General features: G+C 43.4%; 1 protein-coding gene across 2 annotated transcripts in view; it reads left to right on the top strand.

The window, feature by feature from the left end:
* Nucleotides 1-25,618, top strand: part of arhgef3 (Rho guanine nucleotide exchange factor (GEF) 3) — a 398,934-nt gene that overhangs the window by 47,425 nt on the left and 325,891 nt on the right. The window contains exon 1 of one of the 2 annotated variants that reach the window (XM_041192202.1): nt 2,756-2,879. The exons of the other annotated variant lie outside the window; for it this stretch is intronic. Coding sequence (XP_041048136.1) covers nt 2,869-2,879 — 11 coding nt within the window. The 5' untranslated portion in view covers nt 2,756-2,868. Of the gene's footprint in view, nt 1-2,755; nt 2,880-25,618 lie in introns of those variants that run through there. 2 annotated transcript variants of the gene reach the window in all.

The following is a 25,618-nucleotide window of genomic DNA, read 5'->3' as shown; positions in this document are numbered from 1 at the left end:
CCTGTACAACTGCAGTAAGACATCCTTGCTCCTGTACTCAAGTCCTCTCGCAATAAAGGCCAACATACCATTTGCCTCCTTAACTGCTTGCTGCACCTGCATGCTTGCTTTCAGTAATTGGTATACAAGGATACCCAGGTCCCTTTGTACATGAATATTTCCCAATCTATCACCATTTAAATAATAATCTGCCATTTTGTTTTTCCTACTGAAATGGATAACTCCACACTTATCTATGTTATACTGCATCTGCCATGTATTTGCCCACTCATTCAACCTGTCTAAATCACCTTGAAGCCTCTTAACATGCTCCTCACCACTCATATTCCTACCAAGTTTCATGTCATTGGCAAACTTGGAAATATTACATTTGGTTCCCTCATCCAAATCATTGACGTATATTGTGAATAGCTGGGGCCCAAGCACTGATCCCTGCGGTATCCCCACTATTCACCGCCTGCCACTCCGAAAAAGACCCACTTATTCCTACTCTCTGTTTCCTCTCTGCTAGCCAATTCTTAATCCATGCCTGTATATTACCCCCAGTTCCATGTGCTTTAACTTTGCACACTAACCTCTTATGTGAAACTTTATCAAAAGCTTTCTGAAAATCCAAACATACCACATCCACTGGTTTTCCCTATCTATTCTGCTGGTTACATCCTCAAAAAGACTCCAGTAGATTTGTCAAACATGATTTCCCTTTCATAAATCCATGTTGACTTTGTCTAATCCTGTTGATATTTTATAAGTGTCCTGTTATCACATCCTTTATAATGTACTCTAGCATTTTCTCTACTACTGATGTTAGGCTAACTGGTCTGTAATTCTCTGCTTTTTCCCTCCCTCCCTTTCTAAATAATGAGGTTACATTTGCCACCCTCCAATCTATTGGGACTATTCTGGAATCTACAGAATTTTGGAAGATGATAACCAATGCATCCACTATTTCCATAGCCACCTCCTTTAATAGCCTGGGATGTAGATTATCAGGCTCTGGGGATATACCTGTTTTCAGTCCCATTAATTTCTCCAGCTCTTTTTTTTTTTAGTAATACTAATTTCCTTCAATTCCTCCTTCTCACTGGACCCTTGATTCCCTAACATTTCTGGGAAGCTATTTGTGTCTTCCTCTGTCAAGACAGAATTAAAGTAGTTGTTTAATTGCTCTGTTCTCTATTATACTTTCTCCCGTTTTGTACCAGAAGGAACCTACATTTGGCTTCACTAATCATTTTCTTTTTACATACTTACAGAAGCTTTTACAGTCTTTTATGTTCCTTGCAAGTTTACTCTCATACTCTATTTTTCCCCTCTTAATCAATCTCTTGATCCTCTTTTGCTGAATTTTATACTACCCCCAATCCTCAGCCTTGCTACTTTTTCTAGCAACTTTATATAACGTCTGTTTGGATCTAATACTATCCTTAATTTCTTTTGTTAGCCATGGTTGGGACGCTTTGCCTGTTGTGTTTTTGCACCAGAAAGGAATGTATAACTGTTGCAATGCATTCATTCGGTTCTTAAATATTAGCCATTGCCTATCCAGCCTTTTTAATGATGTTCCTCAACCTCATACCATCATAGTTTCCTTTGTTTAAATTTTGGACCCTAGTTTCGGATTAGACTGCTTCACTTTCCATCCTAATGAAGAATTCTATCACGTTATGGTCACTGTTCCCTAAAGGACCCTGCACAACAAAGTTATTAATTAACCCCTTCTCATTGCACAATACCAAATCTAGGATAACCCGTTCCCTAATTGGTTCCTCAATGTACTGGTCTAAAAAACCATCTTGTACACACTCAAGGAATTCATCTGCCACAGTATTATTGCTAATTTGGTTTGCCCAGTCTATATGTAGATTAAAGTCACCCATGATTATTGTAGTACTCTTGTTACATGCATCTCTAATTTCCTGTTTAATGCCATCCTCTACCTTATCCCTAGTGTTTGGAGGCCTATAGGCAACTCCCACTAATGTTTTCCACCATTTGTTGCTTCCACCCAGACTGATTCTATATCTAGATTTTGGGCCAATATCCTCTCTTACTATTGCATTGATTCCATCCTTAACTAACAATCCCACCCCACCTCCTTTTCATTTTAGCCTGTCCTTCCTAAATATCGAGTACCCTTGGACATTACGTTCCCAGCCTTGGTCACCCTGCAGCCATGTCTCTGTAATTGCAATCATATTGTACCTGTTTACATCTATTTGCGCTGTTAATTTGTCTACCTTATTGCAAATGCTCCGTGCCATTTCCAAGAAATGTATGCCTTTAGACTTGTCTTTTTAACATTTTTACACATCATTTTTGTACTATGGCCCTATTTTCTGCTAGCCTTTGTTTCCTCTGCCTTCCACTTTGCTTTCTACTTTTCTGCCTTTCATTCCTATCTTTGTTTCGCTTTCTTGTGTCCCGCTGCTCTGGTTCCCCCACAGTTCTAAAGAATATCCTTGCAAAGATATCGGTCCTGGTCCTGCTGGGGTGTGACCTGTCCAGTTTGTACAGGCCCCATCCTCCCCAGAATCAGTCCCAATGCCTCAGGGATCTAAATCCCTTCCTCCTGCACCATCTAACCAGCCATGTATTCATCTGGTCTATTCTCCTATTCCTGATCTTGTTAGTTTGTGGCACTGGGAGTACTACCTTTTGAGGTCCTGTTTTTTAATTTATTTCCTAGCTTCCTTTATTCTACTTTCGGGACATCATCCCTCTTTTTACTTATGTCATCGATAGCAACATAGAGCAAGACATCTGGCTGTTCACCCTCCCCATGCAGGACCCATGTATTGGAATACCTTCCAGTGACACCATGTAAACCAGCTACTGAGGCACAAGGGAAGCATACATTTCCTGGAAATGGCACAGAGGTAAGTAACAAATTGGAACCCTGTGAGCTATGAGAAAGAGTGGATAAACTTGGGACCTTTCAAACTTTAAAGGAAGTCACTGAATATGAGCTCTGAGGTATATAGATAGTAAATATAGATATAAAGCAGAATGATCAAACACTTAACACAAATTAAGCAGTGAAAATAGGGCCAAGATAAAATGATGAAAGAAAAATTGCAAACTTTATAAAACTCAGATTCAAAATATTATCTCTGACCCCCAGTGTAAAGTGTGGACCAAATTCTACTCAAGGTTGGAGTAGGTGAGTCCTCTGCTGCCCCTTGTCCATACATCCTAGGTATTCTTTGAGGGCCAATTCGGGGAAGTTCCAGTGTACTCTGGGAATTTGCCCATCAGTCTCTTTCTAAGCTCAGTGGAACTCATGCTATCTGAGAACCAAGACAAGTTTAATTGTGGGCTGAGTAAAGGCTCAAACTGCTCAAGAGACAGGTAATTGAACTTGGATCAACATGCCAGTCTGCTTTCTTAGGAACAGAAGAAAAGGGCTTATTTCTTCAGCCCTTCCCAAACCTCTGAGTGTCTCTATTGAAATGGCTAGATGTCACTCCCGGTTTCCATCAATTTTCGCACTTTTGATATGTGCATTTCCTATCCCTTCAGTCTTGCTTTGAAGTTATTTTTCTTTGAGCTTATCCACAAAAGGCAACATTTAATTGTGGCGTGAAAGAGTGATAAGAGAAATTGTAATAAATAGTCTTGTAGAAAGTCATTTTTATCCCCAAGTGGATGGCATATGCCTCTGATGATCCTGGAAAGGGCTGGGTCACCTGGTCCCATTATGGAAATGATCCCATTCTGATTTGGGACTGGGCCTATATCAGTGGCCATGGGAAGCCAGTGCTTCTGGGGTTATGGTGTCTGGGTTATTACTTCTAGCATCCAATAGGGAAGTTGGAAGTGTAGACTACATGGACCAATGGTCTTCTCCTAACTAAAAGTTTACTCTGTTAATATGTATCCGAGTCTTGGAAGTTGTACAGAAAAAAACACCAAAAGGCTGATCCTAATGTGGGAGAACCAAATTATTAGGAAAGGACAGAAAAATGTGGACTCTTCAGCCCTAAAAGGTGAATGAGGGTAGAACAGAAAAGGTTATTCTAGAGTGTTTATCAAGTTAAACCATAAGATAAGAGGACATGAGTATAAAGCAGAATAAGGCAAGTTCAGGACTGACATCAGGAGGAAATTACTTACACAAGAAGTGGTTATTACTTAGAACAATCTTCTGATTAGACTAGAGAAGACAGAACATCTGGAATCATTCAAAACGCCATGGGATGTTCTGATGGTGGGGCATTGGTTTGCATGGAAGGGTGAATTAATGAGCCAAATGGCCTATTTCAGCTCTATTATTTTTGTTTTGTTTTATGAATTTTATGTCCTCATTATCCAAAACAGTGGAAATTACAAATTGTGTCTAAGCAGATGGGCTGAAAATCCACTGAAAAGTAAATTACAGTCAACCTTTTCCTCATTAATGTTTAGCCTGCTCCACTAGTTGTAATGCAGGTTTGTTAAGAACCATGGGCAGAATCATCCCAGATTTGCACTAAGTGTGGTATCAGGCGGGTAAAACGTCATTTTGCTTGCTGGCCGCAATGGCGGCTTCTCACGCCGTATCATCCCAAATCCGCTGCATTAATTATGCATTCCCGGAAACATGTTGTTTCCATGGTGGGCAGGATCTCATTTGCCCGCCATGCCGTTATCTTGCTGCTTCAGCATGCCGGACACCATATTTAAAGTCCATGTGCACAGCTCTGTGCTTCCAGCACAGGACTGCTGCAAAAAAGACATGACCCTGAAAGAGAAAAAGACTGCAGCCCCCAGGTTCAATGATGTGTGGCTCGAGTGCCTTTCGGATGCAATGGAGGCTCGCCGTGATGTCCTCTACCCCCTGCTCTGGTCGCAGGATGGGCAGCAACCTCACTAATTGGCTTGGGAGGCGGTGGCAGTGGTGATCAGCACCAATGCCCTGCAAAAGAGGATAGCCATGAGTGCTGCAAAAGGATGAATGATCTCTTCTGTTCTGCCAGGGTAAGTCACTCTTCTCATCACTCTCAACTCACACTCAAACCCATCACACATCCACAGGGCTCTCACTCCCTGTCACTTCATGGGGCATCACCATTCACTCTCTCACACTTATTGTCATTGCTCTCATCCGGTCCATGGGACTACTCACCACCCACACCTGCCAGGCATACTTATCACCTGGCCTGGCAGATGCCCTGCTTATACTTTCTCCATCTCTATTCATACAGGACAAGACGGCACACAGCAAGAAGGTCGCAGTCTGGTGGAGGAATGCCTGAAATCAAGGTTCTCATGGATATTGATAACAGAACCATCCAGCTGTCTGGCGAGGATCTGGACCATTCCTGTGCTGACGGTGAGGTTGGTGCTGCCCAACCAAGTGAGGATCCAGCAGTGCAACATCCATCAGACAACCATGCCGTGAGTGATATGTCACAGGCCACTGCTATGCACTAATTATCTCCTTGCTTTCACTGGCACATCTGGGAAACAGACAACGGAGTCCACAACCCAGGGCCTCCAGTCAAACCACGAAGAAACCTCTGGAGAGGAATCTGGAAACACCCTCCTTGAAGTCCCTTCACCACACTCACCCACACCATCCACCATTGCAGAGACACATACCTCAGTGGGGCCTAGCTTTACAATAGCCTTGGGCTCCCAATCTGGTTAACACATTGCACTGTCTGATCTGCAGCAGGCGGCGTGGCAGGGACTTCCCAGGTGTCCAGCACTCGGAGGATTGCTGGGGCCAGAAATTTGCTGAGTCCGAGTCAGATGACAAGCCTCTGGACTCGGTCATGTCACAGTTGCTGGAGCTGCAATGGCAAGCTCGGGAACATCAGGAAGGGATGTCCATTGCACTCCTCAGATTGCAAGGCACGATGGAGGAGTCCGTCCTCCTGCACGCTGAGGTGATGGCCCTGGCATGCCAATGCACTGAGGTCGACACTAGTAGGCCTTGGTCCAGGACAGGCTGCGCAGGTTCAACTCCATCACTGACGCCATATTTTCCTCCAATAGTTTGTACACGAGAGGGGTGCGGGGCAGCTCGATCTCACTCCAGGTACCCCTTCTCCTCAAGGAGTCAGTCAGGGGCACCCATAGGGAGGAGGATCAGCAGGTGTACCCCCGAGGGCCATTCACCCAGAGTGTCTGGCCCATTCGAATCCCCTCTTCCTGTGCCCTCAGCAGCTCCAGCTCCACAGGCTGGGGAGGGTGCCACTGCTGCACAGCAGGACACTGAAAGCAGGCCAGGGTCCTCCAGAGAACGTCCGCCAAGGTCATCAGGGCATAGCAGTCAGAAGACTGATTTCCACCTCTGGTGTGGATGTCTGGGGAGCACCAAGATGTAGCAGCAGGGTTAGGAAAGTTAAGATGTAGTTCCACAGCCTGGGCACGGGTGCTAATCACTGTACTTACTGTTCCCTATTGTCAATAAACTCCTAAGAATGTCTCCCTGCCAATGGCTCCTTGTTCTGATGAGCAGTGTTTGTGTCACTCAGATGTGAAACCTTTCTGCACTAGATAAAGGCAGATGACTCCATCCAGGGCATCTTCCCTGTGCTTTGTGCAGCTTTCAGGCTGAAGTGATGGTCCAGCTTCACTCCCCCTGGACACATAACTGATGCTTGCACCTTGAAGGTGCTTGTCATTGCTGCCTGAATGTCGTGGGCAGGCGTCACAGAGTTCCGTCATTCTCTCTGAGTGCTCCCAGCGCCTTTAAGGTGGGGCTGGTCCCCATCTCTTCAGCATCTGTCACACTGTGCTGCTGAAGGGGTCAGGTGCTGAAGATGGACAAAGGATCAGATGCTTCTAAAGTTTTATGGCTGAGTCTCTATGATGTGACGCTGATCGCAGAGTGCAAGCGAGCTACCCTTGGCCAGACAGGAGTAAGATATTCTTAGAGGTTATGTGAAGCTCTATGGAGTGTCCTTACTGCATGTGCTCATCATCCTCCACAAATCTAGCAGCCCTGAGGGCCTCCTGAGTGTGCGTGCCTCGTCTGGCCAGTACAAGGGCCCCATGCCCGTCATCGTCGCCTTTGAGGACTTCCTCACCCTCATCTCCGGTTACGTCCTCTTCATCGGAGGAGACGTGCAGCTCCTCCTCAGCCAGCTCCCCTCCCCATTGCAGCGCCAGGTTGTTAAGGGTGACAATGCGTGACTTCCTCTGTGGGCTGTATTGCAGTGTTCCACCAGACTGGTCCAGGCACCGGAACCTCATTTTCAGCACCCCGATGGTCCGCTCCACCAAGTTTCCAGTTGCAGCATGAGCCTCATTATAGCGTCGCTCTGCTGCAATTCTGAGGCCGCCCCACGGGTATCATCAGTCACGGCCTCTGCCCCAAGGAGCCAACCCTACAGCCTCTGTGGACTCTGGAAGATGTTGGGAATCTGTGACCGACTTGAGAATGTAGGAGTCATGGACATTCCCTGGAAACCGTACGTGGACCTGCAGGATTTGTGGTGGTCACACACCAGCTGCACATTCAGCGAATGGAATCCCTTGCAGTTGACGTAGTTGACTGTGTGTTGCAGTGGAGACCTGAGCGTCATGTGAACGCAGTCGCTCGCACCCTGCACCTGTGAGAAATCCGAGATCTGGACAAGTCCAATCGCTCTTGCATCTTGGCTGTCCTGGTCCTGGGCAAAATGTGCAATGTTGTGTGCCCTCGTGAAGATGGCATCTGTGACCTCACGGATGCATTTGTGGGTGGAGGCTTGTGATACCCCACAGAGGTCACCTGTGGAACCCTGAAAGGAGCCACTGGCGTAGAAATTGTGCGCCACAGTCACTTTCACGGCCACTGGCAATGGATGACCTCCATGTCCCCATGGCACCAAATCCTGCAGTAGTTGGCAGATGTGACCAACCAGTCCGCTAAACATGTGCAATCTTCAGCGACACAGGTTCTTGGTCATCTGCAGGAATGAAAGGCAGCGTCTATAGACCCTGGGTGTTGCTAAGCGCCGACCAGTGACTGCTCACTGTGGCTCTTTGGCGGCATGTGCAGGAGCCCCAGCCACTCCTCTTCCTGGGAGAGCTGCTCCTCCCTCTGCGCAGTCAGGCGCCTCTGTTATCCTTTTCTCAGTCGTCTTCAGTCTCTGAATGCCACGAGGCATATAGCTAGTTAGACCATAAGCCATAGGAGCAGAAGTAGGCCATTTATCTCATCGAATCCACTCCGCCATTCAGTGAAATCTTGGCTGATCTGATAATCCTCAGCTCCACTTTTCTGCCTTTTCCCATTATCCTTGATTTCCTTACTGATTAAAAATCTGCCTATCTCGGCCTTGGATATACTTAACGACCAGACTCTACATCCTTCTGTGGTAAAGAATTCCACAGATTCACCACCCTCTGAGAAAAGAAATTCCTCCTCATCTCTGACTTAAACAGGTGACCCCTGACTCTGAGATTATACCCTCTGGTCCTAGATTCTCCCACAAGAGAAACAACCTTTCAGCATTTACCCTGTCAAGCCCCCTAAGAATCTTATATGTTTCAATAAGGCTCCATGATCCTGATGTTGTCCTCCTACAGGATGAAAGAGAGATGTATGGGTTAGCATGGGTGCACTAAGAACCTGTCTTGGTTAAGTCTGAAGGCCCCTTAATGCATCCCAGAGAGTGCCGACCACCACTTGGATGGCCAGAGTTCAGTGCGCTGCATGGCTGCCTGAAACCTCACCCACCTCCACCCCACTCCACCCGACTGATTGGCAGCAGCTTTACCCATTGGACTGCATGCTGTGCTCTCAGCTCAGGGGCAGGCATTCTCCTAACCCACACTGCAAGTCTGCGTTATTAGCTTGAACCATGGGGGAGACTGGTCCAAACCAGGATGATGACATTGCAAGGGGCTGTGAGCGCCTCCACCACTGACTGCTCCATGGCCAGCTTTAGCAAGGAGATTGTACAACGTGCCCAATTGTCCAACTGTTCTGCAGCCCACTAAAAAGCTCATGAGTTTGCAGTCTGTGCCCGAGGGGTGAAGCACTTGGTGGCACTTTCATGTTTGTGCTTTGCTTGAGAGGGAAGACAAGCTAAAGGCCCAACTCCAATCATATCAATGTGGCTGTTCCTGAACTGTCTCAGCTGCAGATGTCCATTTATACAAGGTTTCCCTTAGGCGCGGCTGTTTCCCCACTGCCCACCCGCCTGCCTGCCGAGCGTTCTGCAATGTTACTGTGCACTCACCTCTGAGTTCTCCTCAAACTGCAGCACACCAAGTGCAGGCCTTATATATGCTGTTTGTGAAACTTGTCGGCAGTCAATCTCGCCAACATGGGCGGACGATCCAGCGGGAACGGGGTGGGGGTGGGGGGAACATCTCTGGCAGGCTGGGCTTATTATGATATGCAGATGTATTACAATGAGGTTCACGATGTCCAATGGCTAGAAACGCAGCCTGCCATTGGTGTGCGGAGCGGGTGATCGCTAACTGGTTTACGACGTCAAGAAACTAGTTTCTGGCTGTTTTGCCATATTGTCCGCTTCCGCCACCGAAAACGCCCAATGTCAGTGGGCACAGACAATTCCGCCCCATATCTAAATTTCTTGTGGTTTGGCTTTACAAATAGGAATGCTGACATGTGAGGCCATTATGTATCTCCGCTGGGCCCCTGGATCAACCACTTGTGGCTAATGATTGACTCTCCACAGCTCCTTAGAAGCGTGAAACATAGATAATAGAAGCAGGAGTAGGTCATTCAGCCCTTCGAGCTGCTTTGCCATTCACTATGATCATGGCTGATCCTTTATCTCAATGCCATACTCCTGCTCTCTCCCCATACACCTTGACAACTTTAGAGTCTAGAAATCTATCAATTTCCTTCTTAAATATATTCAATGACTTGGCCTCTACAGCATTCTCTGGTAGAGAATTCCAGAGGTTCACCATCCTCTGAGTGAAGAAGTTTCTCCTCATCTCAATCCTAAATGGCCTACCCCATATTCTGAGATTGTGATCTGTTATTCGAGACCCCCCAACTAAAGGAAACATCATCCCTGCATCCCTGCATCCAGCCCTGTCAGAACTTTGTATGTTTCAATGAGATTCCCTCTCATTCTTCTAAACTTCAGTGAATACAGGGCCTAGTCGACCCAATCTCTCCTCATACGACAATCCCGCTAAACAAGGAATCAGTCTGGTGAACCTTCGCTGCACTTCCTTTATGGCAAGTATATGCTTTCTTAGGTAAGGAGAACAAAACTGCACACAATACTCCAGGTGTGGTCTCATTATAGCTGCAGTAAAACATCCTTGCTCCAGTACTCAAGTCCTCTTGCAATGAAGGTCAACATACCATTTTCCTTCTTAACTGCTTGCTGCATTTGCATGCACCCAGGCCCTTTTGTACATCAACATTTCCCAATCTACCACCATTTAAATAATACTCTGCCATTCTGTTTTTCCTACCAAAGTGGATAACTTCACTCTTATCCACGTCATACTGCATCTGCCAAGTATTTGTCCACTCACTCAACTTGTCTAAATCGCCTTGAAGCCTCTTAACACCCTCTTCACCCCCTCTTCACCACTCACATTCCCACCTAGTTTTATGTCATCAGCAAACTTGGAAACATTACATTTAGTTTCCTTGTCCAAATCATTGTAGTATGTTATGAATAGCTGGGGCTCAAGCACTGATCCCTGCGGTACCCCACTAGTCACCGCCTGCCACTCTGAAAAAGACTCATTTATTCCAACTCTCTGTTCCCTGTCAGCTAACCAATTGTCAATCCAAGCCAGTATATTACCCCCAATTCCATGTGCTTTAATTTTGCACACAAAACTCTTATGTGGGACTTTATCAAAAGCACCCTGAAAATCTAAATACACCACATCCACTGGTTCTCCCTTGTCTATTCTGCTAGTTATGTCCTCAAAAAACTCTATTCAGTTTGTCAAACATGATTTCCCTTTCATAAATCCATGTTGACTTTGTCTAATCCTATTGATATTTTCTAAGTGTCCAGTTATCAAATCCTTTACAACAGAGTCTAGCATTTTCTTTACTACTGATGTTAGACTAACGAGTCTGTAATTCCCTGTTTTTTCCCTCCCTCCCTTTTTAAATAGTGGGTTTACACTTTCCACCCTCCAATCTGCCAGGACTGTTTCAGAATCTATAGAATTTCGGAAGATGACAACCAAAGCATCCACTAGTTCCATGGCCACCTCCTATAGTACCCTGGGATGTAGATTATCAAGCCCTGGGGAAACATCTTTTTTCAGTACCATTAATTTCTCCAGCACTTTTTTAATAATACTAATTTCCTTCAATCCTGCCTTCTCACTAGACCCATGGTTCTCTAGCATTTCTGGGAAGGTATTTGTATCTTCCTCCGTGGAGATTGGAAGCAAAATTAATAAATTTTTCCAGGTCCCGACGAGAGCATGAAGTAGCACCGAAGTAATCATCGATGTACCGGAGAAAGAGTTGTGGGAGGGGGCCGTAGTAGGACTGGAACAAGGAATGTTCCACATATCCCATAAAGAGACAGGCATAGCTGGGGCCCATGTCAGGTCCTGGAAAAATGTATTAATTTTGCTTCCAATCTCCACCCCTCCATCATTTTCACATGGTCCATCTCTGACACTTCCCTTCCCTTCCTTGACCTCTCTGTCTCAATTTCTGGTGATAGACTGTCCACCAATATCCATTACAAGCCTACCGACTCCCACAGCTACCTCGACTACAGCTCCTCACACTCCGCTTCCTATAAAGACTCTATCCCATTCTCTCAGTTCCTTCGCCTCCGTCGCATCTGTTCTGATCTTGCTACCTTCAAAAACAGTTCCTCTGACATGTCTTCCTTCTTCCTTAACCGAGGTTTTCCACCCATGGTGGTTGACAGGGCCCTCAACTGTGTCCGGCCCATCTCCCGCGCATCCGCCCTCACGCCTTCTCCTCCCTCCCAGAAACATGATAGGGTCCCCCTTGTCTTTACTTATCACCCCACCAGCCTCCGCATTCAAAGGATCATCCTCCGCCATTTCCGCCAACTTCAGCATGATGCCACCACCAAACACATCTTCCCTTCACCTCCCCGGCGGCATTCTGTAGGGATTGTTCCCTCCGTGACACCCTGGTCCACTCCTCCATCACCCCCTACTCCTCAACCCCCACCTACGGCACCTCCCCATGCATACGCAAAATATGCAACACCTGCCCCTTCACTACCTCTCTTCTCACCGTCCAAGGGCCCAAACACTCCTTTCAAGTGAAGCAGCATTTCACTTGCATTTCCCCCAACTTAGTCTACTGCATTCGTTGCTCCCAATGCAGTTTCCTCTACGTTGGAGAGACCAAACGCAGACTGGGCGACCGCTTTGCAGAACACCTTCGGTCCATTCGCAAGAATGACCTAAACCTCCCTGTTGCTTGCCATTTTAACACTCCACCCTGCTCTCTTGCCCACATGTCTGCCCTTGGCTTGCTGCATTCTTCCAGTGAAGCTCAACGCAAATTGGAGGAACAGCATCTCATCTTCCGACTAGGCACTTTACAGCCTTCCTGACTGAATGTTGAGTTCAACAACTTTAGATCTTGAACTCCCTCCTCCATCCCCACCCCCTTTCTGTTCCTTCCCCCTTCCTTTTGTTTTTTCCAATAATTTATATAGATTTTTCTTTTCCCACCTATTTCCATTATTTTTAAATCTATACCTTTTATGCCCTTTTAGTCTTATTTCACCCCACCTCCACTAGAGCTATCTGTACCTTGCTTGTCCTGCTATCAATTCTTAATTAGCACATTATTTTAGATAATATCACCACCTTCAACACCTCTTTGTTCTTTTGTCTGTGACATCTTTTGGTTATCTGCTCCTATCACTGCTTGCTTATCCCTACAACCACCACCCCCCCAACTTCTCTCTCCACCTCCCCCCCCTCCACCTTAAACCAGCTTATATTTCACCCCTCTCCTATTTTTACTTAGTTCTGTTGAAGGGTCATGAGGACTCGAAACGTCAACTTTGTTCTTCTCTGCCGATGCTGCCAGACCTGCTGAGTTTTTCCAGGTATTTCTGTTTTTGTATTTAATTTAAACAGCCCTGATTTGTCCTCTCACCACCGATCCATAAACAGAAAGGTGTTTTGATTTTGATATCCCATTTATAAACAGTGGCATATTTCCCAAGCCCTTAGTTTTGGTGTGAACCAATTTCAATTTACAACCCCACAGCAAGCTCAAGATAGGGTAAACTCAGAGGGGTAGTTTATTCACACACACACACGAGGGAAGGCTCACAGCATAGCCTTCTTTTTACTCATACTCTGAAAGAGAAAGATAGATTTACAGGGCAAATACCACAGAATAAAGAATTATTGTTTCACATGAGTCCAGAGTCCAGAATCACAGCCCAATGGTGTATTCCTTTACAAAGGTTGGAAGGTTGAAGACTGATGCTAGATAATTCACTTTTCCAGTAGAGATGACTTCCATGATGAGGAAAGCATGTAGAGATGCATTAGTCTTATAGGCGATGGTATAGAAGTTCAGTGTCCCAGTAAAAACAGTGTAGATGGGGGCCAGACATTCACCTAGACTGAGCCCTTGTTCTGAGCCGCTGGTTGCTAGATGGAAGATAGCAGACTGACTGGCAGTACAGCAAGGCAGTACAGTGTTGCAGGTTCCTCCAGCTAGGGGCTCATGTCACCTGACTCCCACCTGTCCACTTTGGCTTTGACAAAGGATGTATATTCTTTTGTTTGGATTCTTGAGATTGTTAATGTTCCAACCATTAAGAATTTCAAAGGAGGTTGCAGGGTCCTTTGTCCTAGCAGACTGGTAGACTCCGGTGGCTTATGCAATGTAGATGGCTTTTGTCATTAGTGTCTCTTCAGAGATTACAATGTGTCAGTTTTTCTGATACTGTCAGAAAGTTCCTTTTGTTCAGGGTTATAGGCAGAGATAGCTTCAGCCTTTTTAAAGTCTTTGCCCAGTTTTTAAAAATTATATTTTTATGAAATATGTACATATATATTGTGTGAGGTATTAGCTTTGGTATATCGTCTTTTTACAATCACATAAAGAGCATAATGCAGAAATTTACCCTTGAGGCATCACTCACTGAAACTGACTAACTCCTACCTAGTCACAATTGCCGAATACTAAACTGTGTTCAGCAACAAATTCTCCTTTCCAAAGTTGAAGTAAGCAGAATTTTTGAAAATATTGATTTTGTTTTTCCTAAAAACTGTTAAATACTAAAGTAGTCTTTAAAAAAATCAGTAATGATGTTTTGAGACAAGAAGCAGGGAGATTTTATTGGAAAAATACTTTTCATAAACAACCTTCTAGTATACAGAGATGCCAGAAAAATAAATCTTGAAATAGGAATTCTAAATAAACCCAGTGATCCTAAACACTGACAGAATACAGGCATGGACTTCAATCAGCTATAACATACACAGCACTTACGAAAAATATCCTGTGCATGGTTTGGCACTCCCCTTTTCCTCTGCCAGATAAAATTTCGCTTGTGATTAGCATCCTATGAATGGGCTAGATACAAATAAATGAAAAGGGGTATTGCATTTAAGGTTTATTTTGTAGCAAATCAAAGTAATATGATCTTCAAATCTGAACCCAGCAAATGGGTCTTTAACCCGTGAAAATCTCTACTGTCAGCAATATTTTTTTAGTTTTGCTGAGCAATTTGAGAGTCTAATGCTGCCCTAATGTAAAGGTTGGGTGTTGGTAGTTCAGTTTACCTGCTACATCCTTCAATGGCAGAAGCTTAGCAAACCTGATTTCAACTTACTTTCTAATCCAGCATTGTGACCTCTGCTAACGGCACCTAATTCTGTCAAATGTAAAATGTCTAACTTTTCTTTGGGTCCAAGAAAGTCTATAGATCCAAAGTGAATGGTTGGCAAAAGAGTCAGACAGATGCCAAAAAAATAAGGGCCTCAATAGACTGATGGCTGGCAAAATACTTGGAGGGTAGAGATCGGGGAAGAAGACAATTAGTGAAGCACATGGGTGATGCATGAGGCCGGCGTGAAGATGCTTGGTGTTATTCATTTTGTTTGTCTTATTTTTTTTAAAGTCATGTTTGGTGTTCAACAACTGGCTGTCGGGAGTTTAAGTAGGAGACCAGAAGACAATCGTGACTTAGTTTTTATATTTTGAGTATTGTTTAGTAAAGATACATGCTGCTGAAGCTTTTCATCCTGCATTCATCAGAACGGATTTGCAAGAGTACCAGATCTCAAAGGGAACAGCAATTTATACTGCATTGTCTACTGCAAGTCCACCTTCACTGATCAACATGCACATAGGGATTCTTACAGTTACATGTGCTGTAAGCTTGAGTTTATTGGCAATCTCGTGAATAGGGCTCAAGCCATTTGCTTACCAGGCTTTGCTTACCAGGCAAGCTTGATGCCACAATAGAGCACATCAAAGCTACCCTGCAGGATAATGGCTACTCTGATCAGATCATTGTTCACTGTATATTGCACAAGCTAATTACTTAGCCTAAGGCTAATTCCAGCAGTCCTGAAAAGTGCCCAGTCTACCTTAGATTACCCTGTAATGGGCAAGTGTCTCAAAATTTGAGTAACTGTTGAAGCTAGCCATTTCATGCTGCTACTATACAATAGCAACACAAGAAGTATTCTCCTCTAACAGGATGCTGGCATGAACCAAAAAGATGTCCAGCCTACCAATGTGATATATAAACTTCAGTGCTGGTGTGGTGCCAGGTATGTAGGCCCTACATACCAACGACTGGAGGATCATATCAAACAGTATGCCCCTTCAGCTGTTCGCAACAGGCAAAGTACTGACCATACTCAATCAGCACGTGCTTGCAAAACTCAGAACATAATGTCCAATATTGGATATGATTTGGTGATTGGACAGCACTTGATAAACAATCCTGATTGTGCTAAGAATTACACTGACAACCAGTTTAAGATTATCAGTCAGGCTTACAGTGTGGCTTACTAATGCATGCTAGAAGCTACACTATTCACACGCGGGGCCCTGTCCTTTGCAAACAGAAGGAACATGTCCATGCTTTGAGACTTTTTCAACTAAACAAAAGCTTGGGGGACAGCCATTCCCTGGTTCGTTCTCCATGAAAATGCCTTGACCAATCAGAGCTGACCTGCCTGATTTGATATTAAACAAAAACTTGACAGCTAACTGGTCCCTGGTGCACTCTCCATGACAATGCTTCTACTAATCAGAGTCCATTTGCCAACGAATCAGCACCCCCTTCTCATGCAGTATAAATTGTAGTTGCCTTTGAGATTTGGGGGTCTTGAAAATCTGTCCTGATGAGTGCAGGACAAAAAGCTTCAACAGGACATCTCTTGTTTCTGCAATACTTAAGTTCTGTACTACCAAACTACTAGTTTTAGATTTATACACGTGTATAGCTCCTAACTCTACTCCCAGTGTCAATAAATGTCTCTTTATACTCTTTTGAGTATACCAGTAAACCAAATGAACAAATTAACTAATGACCAATCCCTTAAAGGGGCAAGTGTCTTTTTATACTCTTGAGTAAAAATCAAATAAACGAGTTAACAAGTTGACGGTCCCTTAAAAGAGCACTGTAACAAAAACCAAATCTTTCAAGGAAACTTATCTAATTTAAATTAAAATAATATTTTGGTGGCAGATGACGTGCTCCAGGCCCTGCAACACCCACCAGTCATGGAAGGCCTCAAGTGTACCGGTGGACAATGCATACTTCCTCTCCAAGGACACTCTGGAGTGGACATAACCACAGAAGAGAGGTAGACAGTTGGGTCAAACAACAACACCGCTGCCCCCCCCCCCAACCTCCTGCTGCCTGGACCTGTTTATGGTCACCTTGGCCAGGCCCGCAGGGCCAGGCTAATGAGGAGGTCCTCTGATCTGCGTGCCCCCACCCCCTCTACAGTGGGTAGCCAAATATCATGAGCATGGGGCTGAAGTACACCCAAAATTTGAGGAGCAGCTCCCTCAAATAGTCAAAAAGGGGGCTGCAACCTCTATCTATGGACTCCTCAGGGCCACAGAAAAGACAGACGGTATGGGAGTCCATGAACCTTCTTAACCTTTTGTTGCACAGGACTATTGTGTGCAACATTCTCCATGCCAAATCCCTAGTGGAAAAAGGGAGGACTCCCACATGGAGAGCCTCCAAGTGTCAGTTTGTATTTTATATCTATTTCCATGGCTAGTTTTTCCTGGAACAGGTTGCTAGCCTGTCACCAGAGGCTATAGCTTGAGGGGCACAATTCCACATCAAACACGGCTGGCCAGGAAACTCTCCCACTCTTACCATAGGTGAATTGGAAGGATTTACATATTGATATTTGTTGCTAACCTTTTTGGCCAGGTTATAAGTGCACTTTCCATGGTCATCTAGTACCGCGCTGGGATTCAAACCTGGAGCTTTTGTTTCAGAGGGAAGGATACTGCCCACTGTACCACAAGAGCTCTAACTGTCTGCTTATATCTTTTCAGTGGTGTTATGATCTCCGCTGATAATTACTGGACAAGTCAGATCCCAGGGTGAAACCTGGCTTTGTAGATCCTAATTTTTGTTTTATTTTTTTAGAAACCGTGGAGGTTACTTACTGAACACATCCACAAGAGTCTGCCAGTATACTTTTAACACAAAGAATAAAACATTTATTAAACAAGAAAAAGTTAACTATATTACGGTAGACAAAAAGGTTGGAAAGATTTCAATACAGATACCAGAAAATGATTCAAATTCACATTATTCCTTTTACCTGAATACACTCACCAACAAAACCCCAGTCAAGATTGACCACTGTCTCAACACCAAGGTTTCTTGCTTGGTTACACTCCGTTTCAAACGGTTTTCTTCCAGTGGACTGCTGATTATTCACTAGATGCTTTTCTTTAGCTGGCATCTCTCCTTGAGACACCCACAAACTGCAATCTAAACTCACCATCGCTTCAACTTCAGAACAAACACGAGAAAACACGATAAAAGGAAGAGAGTAAACTCACAGGGAACATAAAAACTGACTGTAAAAGCTTCTATAAATACGTGAAGAGAAAAAGATTAGGGAAGACAAATGTAGGGGTCCCTTACAGTCAGAAACAGGGGAAATTATAATGGGGAACAAAGAAATGGCAGAAAAATTGAACACGTATTTTGGTGCTGTCTTCACAAGAGAGGGCGCAAATAATTTCCCAAAAAATGTTAGGGAACCAAGGGTCTAGTGAGAGGGAGGAATTGAAGAAAATCAGTATTAGTTAAAAAATGGTGCTAGAGAAATTAATGGGGTTAAAGGCTGAAAAATCCCCAGGGCCTGATAATCTAGATGCCAGAGTACTAAAGGAAGTGGCCCTGGAAATGCTGGATGCATTGGTGGTCATCTTCCAAAATTCTATAGACTCTGGAGCAGTTCTTACAGATTGGAGGGTGGCAAATGTAACCCCACCATTTAAAAAAGGAGGGAGAGAAAAAACAGAGAATTACAGACCAGTTAGCCTAACATCAGTAGTGGGGAAAATGCTAGAGTCTATTATAAAAGACATGGTAACAGAACGCTTGGCAAGCATTAACAGGATTAGACAAAGTCAGCATAGGTTTACGAAAGGGAAATCATGCTTAACTAATCTACTGGTGTTTTTTGAGGACATAACTAGTAGAATAGATAAGGGAGAACCAGTGGATGTAGTGTGTTTGGATTTTAAGAAGGCTTTTGATAAGGACCCACAGAAGAGGCTAGTGGGTAAAATTAAAACACATAGGATTGGGGGTAATATACTGGCACAGATTGAGAATTGGTTGACAGACCGGAAACAGAGAGCGGGAATAAATGGGTCTTTTTCCTGTTGGCTGGCGGTGACTAGTGGTGTACCATAGGAATCAGTGCTTGGGCCCCAGCTACTCACAATATATATGTGTATATATGTGTGAAAGAGGAAACCAGATGCAATATTTCCAAGTTTGCTGATGACACAAAACTGGGTGGGGTTGTGAGGAGCATGCAAGGAGGCTTCAGGATGATTTAGACAAGTTATGCGTGTGGGCAAACACATGGCAGATGCAGGACAACATGGATAAATGTGAAGCTCTACGCTTCAGTGTGAAAAACAAGAAGGCAGATTATTATTTAAATAGTGATATATTGGGAAATGTAGATGTACAAAGGGATCTGGGTGTTCTTGTACACAAGTCAATGAAAGTAAACAGACAGGTGCAGCAAGCAATTAGGAAGGCAAATGGTATGTTGGCCTTCATTGCAAGAGGATTTGAGTTCAGAAATAGGGATATCTTACTGCAGCTATACAAGGCCTTGTTGAGACCACACCTGGAGTATTGCTTGCAGTTTTGGTCTCCCTACCTAAGAAGGAATATACTTGCCATAGAGGGAGTACAGCGAAGGTTCACTAGGCTGATACTGGGTATAGCAAGACTGTCATATGAGGAGAGATTGGTTCGACAGGGCTTGTATTCACTAGAGTTTAGAAGAATGAGAGGGGACCTGATCGAAACGTACAAAATTCTAACAGGGCTAGACAAACTAGATGCAGGGAGGATGTTTCCCCTGGTTGGGGAGTCTAGAACCAGGGGCCACAGTCTCAAGATACGGGGCAGACCATTTAGGACTGAGATGAGGAAATATTTTTTCACTCAGAGGGTGGTCAACCTATGGAATTCTCTACCACAGAAGGCTGTGGAATCCGAGTCACTGAGTATATTCAAGAAAGAAATTGATAAAGTTTTGGATATTAGGGGCATCAAGGTTATAAAGAGAAAGTGGGAATATGGCGTTGAGATAGAGGATCAGCCATGATTCATATTGAATGGTGGAGCTGGCTTGAAGGGCCAAATGGTCTACTCCTGCCCCTAGTTTCTATGTTTCCCCAACTCAGCTTCCTAGCAGATTTGCAGGACTTCTTGTTCGAGGGATTAAACCTTCAGCCTGCACTCTCTGTTAAACATACACTAACTGACTGCAATTCTGTGTTTCCCTGTTTCTCTGTGTGTCTCTGGGCCCCTGTCACTAGGCAATAGCACAGTTTTTTCTACTTTGTCTTTTTTTTAATTTTGCTAAACTACTAACCCTTTGGTAACCCATCTCTTCACTTTGAGTTGCAAAATCTCATTAAAACTGCATGTGTGCAAACAGGACCCCAGACTTCCCAGCACCCAGTTCACAAAAGCCTCTAAATGAAACTAAAACCAGGTTTCACCTTTCTTAACACCCAAATACAAAATCTAAATTAAACTTCAAGCTATACTGTGTTTCTAACAGCAAAATAATAAATAAATTAACTAATTAAAAGCCCCTTAAAGGGAAAGTGTCTCTTTATACACTTTTGAAACAACAATTAAACAAAATTAACTAAATAAAAATAACCAAACTAGGAGTAGGGGGAACAGCCCCTTAAAGGGGCACTGAAACACAAATCAAATTACTGAAGAAAACTTACAAAATTTTAAATTAAAATGTCATTAGTTTCTCTTTATATGTGTTCAAGTAATCATCCGATGTCCTCCACCTGTATATACTTAATCTTAATTTACACAGTTAATCTTTGGGATACACCTCCTTGTGGATAAAGTCATGCTTTTGAATTTAAGTTCAAAGAAAATAGTGGATCCCAGGTGTTGGTGCTTGGGATTGCCCCAGGGTACCAGAAAATAGCAATGGGCTAAAGCTAATGATCTTGGAACCAAACTTGAGCCCAAGTTGCTGACAAAGATCAGGCTACAAGGAGAAAAACTTAAGAATGCATATCCACTGGGAGCTGGGAAATTTAATGGGTAAGTTGAATTAAGTCTAGTTAAAGCTAACTTCGAGTGATATGAGATCACCCAGATAATGTGTGAAATATAGAAAGATCAGCGCAAAACTCTCTGGATAAACTTTGATCAGGTATGTTTGAACCGAGGTTAGTTTGAGTGGAGATTGAAATGCAGTAAATAGTGTAAGAGTGACATTTCCATCCATTAATCAGAGGTCATAAGCAGTTCCACCTTTTTATTTGTGACATTTTCATCCATGACCATGACTGTCCTTTTTATGTAGCAGAGGAAATTATCTGCTGTATATTTTATAAAAGTTTTAAATTTAGATGGTTTCAGTCAAAGACAAGACATTGACAACAGAGAAGGAATTTCTGTGAGGGTCTCCACATTAACGTATGTCAGGAGACATCTGAATATGACTGCAGACATATGAATCAATCCTGTGTACAAGGAAAAGTTAAGGGCCAAATATCAACCCACAGGCAGCAGGTGGAGAATTCCCAATATTCATAATTTATCAAATGTTCAGTTTGATTTCTGCTACTCTGTTGATGGTACAGTATTTAAAAAGTGATTTAATTTGAGAATAGGAAGAAACATAGAATCCAAGAGGAGAATGGAAAAATATATTGTAGGTTGTTTCGAGAAAATCTCATTCATGTGGTGTAGTTTTAATAAGATACAAAAACATTGAACTTGGACTTCAGTTTCTGCAAAGAAGCTTTACAACCTAAGCTTACGTTGATATGTGGCTTATTGCTGTGCATCATAACCTACTTCATATTCAAAACAACAATGTTCCATTTATAGCTTTACATTTCCACATTTAAAACAGTTGGAAATGATCTTCCTGTTAATGAACTTAGAATTGTCTTTTCTTAATAATCCTGATTTAATAAGAAATGCAAGTTTGTGTAATATCCGTTTTATTTTATAACAGAATTAAGCTGTTGATATTTAAATATCTTAATGCTGTTTTTGTAGACTGAAGCCTGTGCAAGTTGAATCTCCAGGAAATTGGCATGGTAATGGTTCTGTGTATCTGCAATATGACAACAGTACACGGGTGTGCAGAACCAGAAGTGTGCACTTAATTACCTGCAAAAAGAAAGTGCCTAACCTACTAGCAGCTCTTAAGGTCCATGAAAACTGAAACTGTGATGTTGCTGGAATTGTAGAATTGCTACCTTTATATTTGGGAGTGCAGGCAACAGTGAGCGAACAGCCCATCTGTCATTGACTACTTTTCCATGTGGTAAAAATACTGTTTAAATGTACAATGTGCGCCGATATCAAGTTTGTTTTCTTCATAATTTTGGAACTGAATCTTTATTTTTAGTGAGTGTCTTTAAACACCTTACGTTGGGGAAATGTTTTCAAAGGCTTGCTTTAAATAAACTGCAAAGCCATTTACAGTCTTTTCCAGAAAAATATTCCAAGTAAGGCATATTGAATAAAAGAATACTCTATACTTGCCCAGCATAAACTTGTGACTTTCTGTGTCAGAACTCTAGACTAAACTCATTAACTCTTCCAGTGCTCTGAAATTAACTTGTCTATAATAGTTTATAAACTAATCAGTTTGTTGGAAGGAAACGTTTTTGGATTAACAAAGTTGCTGAAACATGTTGTGGTTGTATTTGACAACTGTACTCTTCTACCGTAGATACCCATATGAAAAAGAGAAAACTATTGATTCCAAATTATAAGGTCAGAAAATGTGTTTGGAGATATTCAAGAAGGTATAGTTTGGAAGTTATTACTATAAGTACTGCTGCACAATTTACTGTAAATACCCACACCCTTCAAAAGTCCTTAAAAGATGCCTGAAATTGTATCAGAGGGTAGCTGACAATAATAGACCATGACATTTTAACAAATTTTGCACTAATATTGACCAATTCTGTTTTATAACATCATTCTAATATTAAAACAATCACAGATTGATTTCATGACAGGAGTGTTTGTTTTTGAAAATACTGAAACAACACCTTATATTTCCCCTTTTGGCTTGACTTAATTACCCTGAATATAAAGCTACACTTGAATTATTCTAAATAAAAGAGTTTTAGGTCTCTCTGTTTTTTTTAAATAAAATCTGTTTGCACTAAGCCAATTTATTTCTATATTAATTAACCTGACATCAGTTTATTGCTCTTAGATACATCAGTTGCTATAAAATGGTTTTGCTAATAATTTAAGTCTGGAACTAACTTAATGCTCCAACTGGCACCAAATAATAAACACATATCCTCCAGTCCCTCTGAGATGCTGCCCTATACTTCACAATCCTGTTGATATTAACCCCTCCAGATGCTTCACCCTAAAGGCCTGCAGTCCTTCATTCAATATCTGTACGTTGACTGACTTGTCTGACCTGGTGGGAAGATTTGCAGATGCTCCTGCAGCTTCCATTTTCTCCGGGTTACTCTGCAAATAGTTGAATATCTCTGTGACGTTGGATTATGACAGATCAGTAGACCCAATGCTTTCCCAGCCATTTGCCCCCTGCCTTGAGGGAGACCACACAAACCCTTTGTGCATCTGATTCTCTGTTACCCGTCTTACCCCCACAACTGGACCCTTAAGATCATCATCCATTTTCTTTGCAGCCCAGGCTGCAGTGTCTTATGTCCCCAGTGGACTAGCTTAGCACCCACTTCTGCATCTGCAGCACATGGCTTCTTTGTGCTCTGTGCATTACCAGGTGTTAATTCCTCATTTGCACTATCTGAACCCCTTTGAGTGGGCGTCGCTGGGCTGCTGAGTTCAAGGAGAGGATGATGTGGTGTTGGGGGAGTGGTAAAGAGTCAGCAGCATTGCCTGAGGTACAGGGAACTGCAGTTTCTTGATCTTCAACAGTCTTCTCAGCTAATATCTCTTGATTTGAAGACTGTGGAGAGAAAAAAAGAACACTTGGATGTTCATGTGCACCATTCCATCTTAATCAGGTGCTCTATAGATCTCTTATGAGGGCAAGTTGTAGCTGGTTAAAAACCTGAAGAATATATAGAAACACTAAATAGGGAAAGATATTGAATGGAATTTTATAACTCCCTGCCCTCGAGAAGTAAGCTGGCAGTCAGGTTGGGGGGTGGGGGGGGGCATAAAATTGGATGGAATGGTGGGTGCTACATAGTTGCAGTCTATCCATTCCTGGTAGTTTATCAGTGATGGTGGGTGCCCACACTACATGGTGTAGCAACAGACTCCGTGGGGGGCCCTCCATTTCAATACCCTGTGTCCCACACAGTGGGCCCCCTGTGGAAAGGGAGGTCCCTACTTGAACCCACCCCTAGCCTCCTGATTGCTGCCTCCCCCCCCCCACCCCACCTGCCCGCCACTTTCTTTGTGGTCTACCTGACTGGCCCTTGCGAAGCCGCCCCACTTACCTTCCGGTCCAGCCTTGCCAATGACTCCTTGTTGGGGATTCACAGGAGTCCAAGCAATGGCCATTGCTCCAACTGATTGGCTGACAGCTCTTAAAGATGGGAAATCCTCCCACATGGTGGCAGAAGCCACAACTTCAGGCAATTAGCTGGCTGATGGCCATAACATCTGGTCATGGCTTCCTGGGCTGGCAAAGATTGGCTCGCCCCAGACTTTTCAGCCAGTGGACGGGGCCACCGCACTGCAAAACATCCACCCCATAGATTCTCACAAGCCCACTGAATGCATGGTGAATCTCAAGTATTTATCCCAACTGCCAGGCTAAATTGAAGTCAATATTGCCAATATTGCTTTCTATTCATGTACTGTTACATAGCAGATGTTGGCATTTCCTCATCCAGTTCCCTAGTGTTCCCTGGCACTGTCTGCTGTCTTTTCCTGATGGAGGAGCATACAGTGTTCATTGGCTCCAGGGTTAAGGAGCCAGGGTGAGAGGTCACAATGTGCTAGCTTGTTTTGCAGGATACGAGACAACTGACATGAGCGCTGCCAAGTGACTTTGATTCTGGGATTAGGGCCGCAATGCCTTGTGATGCCCTAAAGGATGCTGCTTGACTATTGTGCTAAGCAATACCCATTTGCTTTTTGGTGATGTAGTTATTTGTCCAGTTATTCATCTAGATACACATTTACCTTTCCTGACCGAGTGGTGTAATTAAACTTCTTCTGACATGAGGTCATTCATAAATTTACCGCCTTTCACGTTAATTATGCTGCCTCACGTGATGGTTTCTTCTCTGTTACTTCAGCTGTTACATCCCGCCATTCTGTTATTTGAACAATAGCATTTTCACCTCTGCCTCTGTAAAGTTAGATACAATTTTCCCCCTTTTAGCACCTGCCATTTCAGTCCGTGTCCTTCTTAGCCCATGTCTGTATGGGTTTTTTTAACTATGGTAGCTGTGATCTTGCTCTGTTCCATTTCTTAGTTTTCTGGGTTCACCTGGTGTATCTGGTCCCTGTTGGCAGGAACCCTGGCCTTCTCCAACCTGCATTACGTAAGTCAGCTGGCCTGGGAACTTCTGCTAGAATCAACCTCCTCTGGTATTGGTGGGCATTATCCCATTCTGCTGCATTTCCACCATCACATAAGGAACCCAGTAATTTCCAGGTCCATGTGATGATTACTAAAATTTATTGACTTGCATATTTCCAGTGCATTAGTGAAAGGTTCATGTGTAGCAAAATTGTTGCCAAAAAAATGTAGTAAGCCTTAGGATTGGGAGCATTTTAGAATTCAGCAAAGGAGGAACAATGAACTGGTAAAGCAAGAGAATATAAAATATGAAAGTAATCTACCAAAAACATAAAATAGACTGTAAAAACTTCTATAGGTATGTAAAAAGGAAAAGATTAGTAAAGACAAATGTGGGTCCATTACAAACAGAGACAGGGGAAATTATAATGGAGAATAAGGAAATGGCAGAGAAACTGAACAAATATTTTGTGTC

The sequence above is a fragment of the Carcharodon carcharias genome, chromosome 7 (genome assembly GCF_017639515.1).
Source record: "Carcharodon carcharias isolate sCarCar2 chromosome 7, sCarCar2.pri, whole genome shotgun sequence".
NCBI lineage: Eukaryota > Metazoa > Chordata > Chondrichthyes > Lamniformes > Lamnidae > Carcharodon > Carcharodon carcharias.
This window is presented reverse-complemented; position numbering and strand designations above follow the sequence as displayed.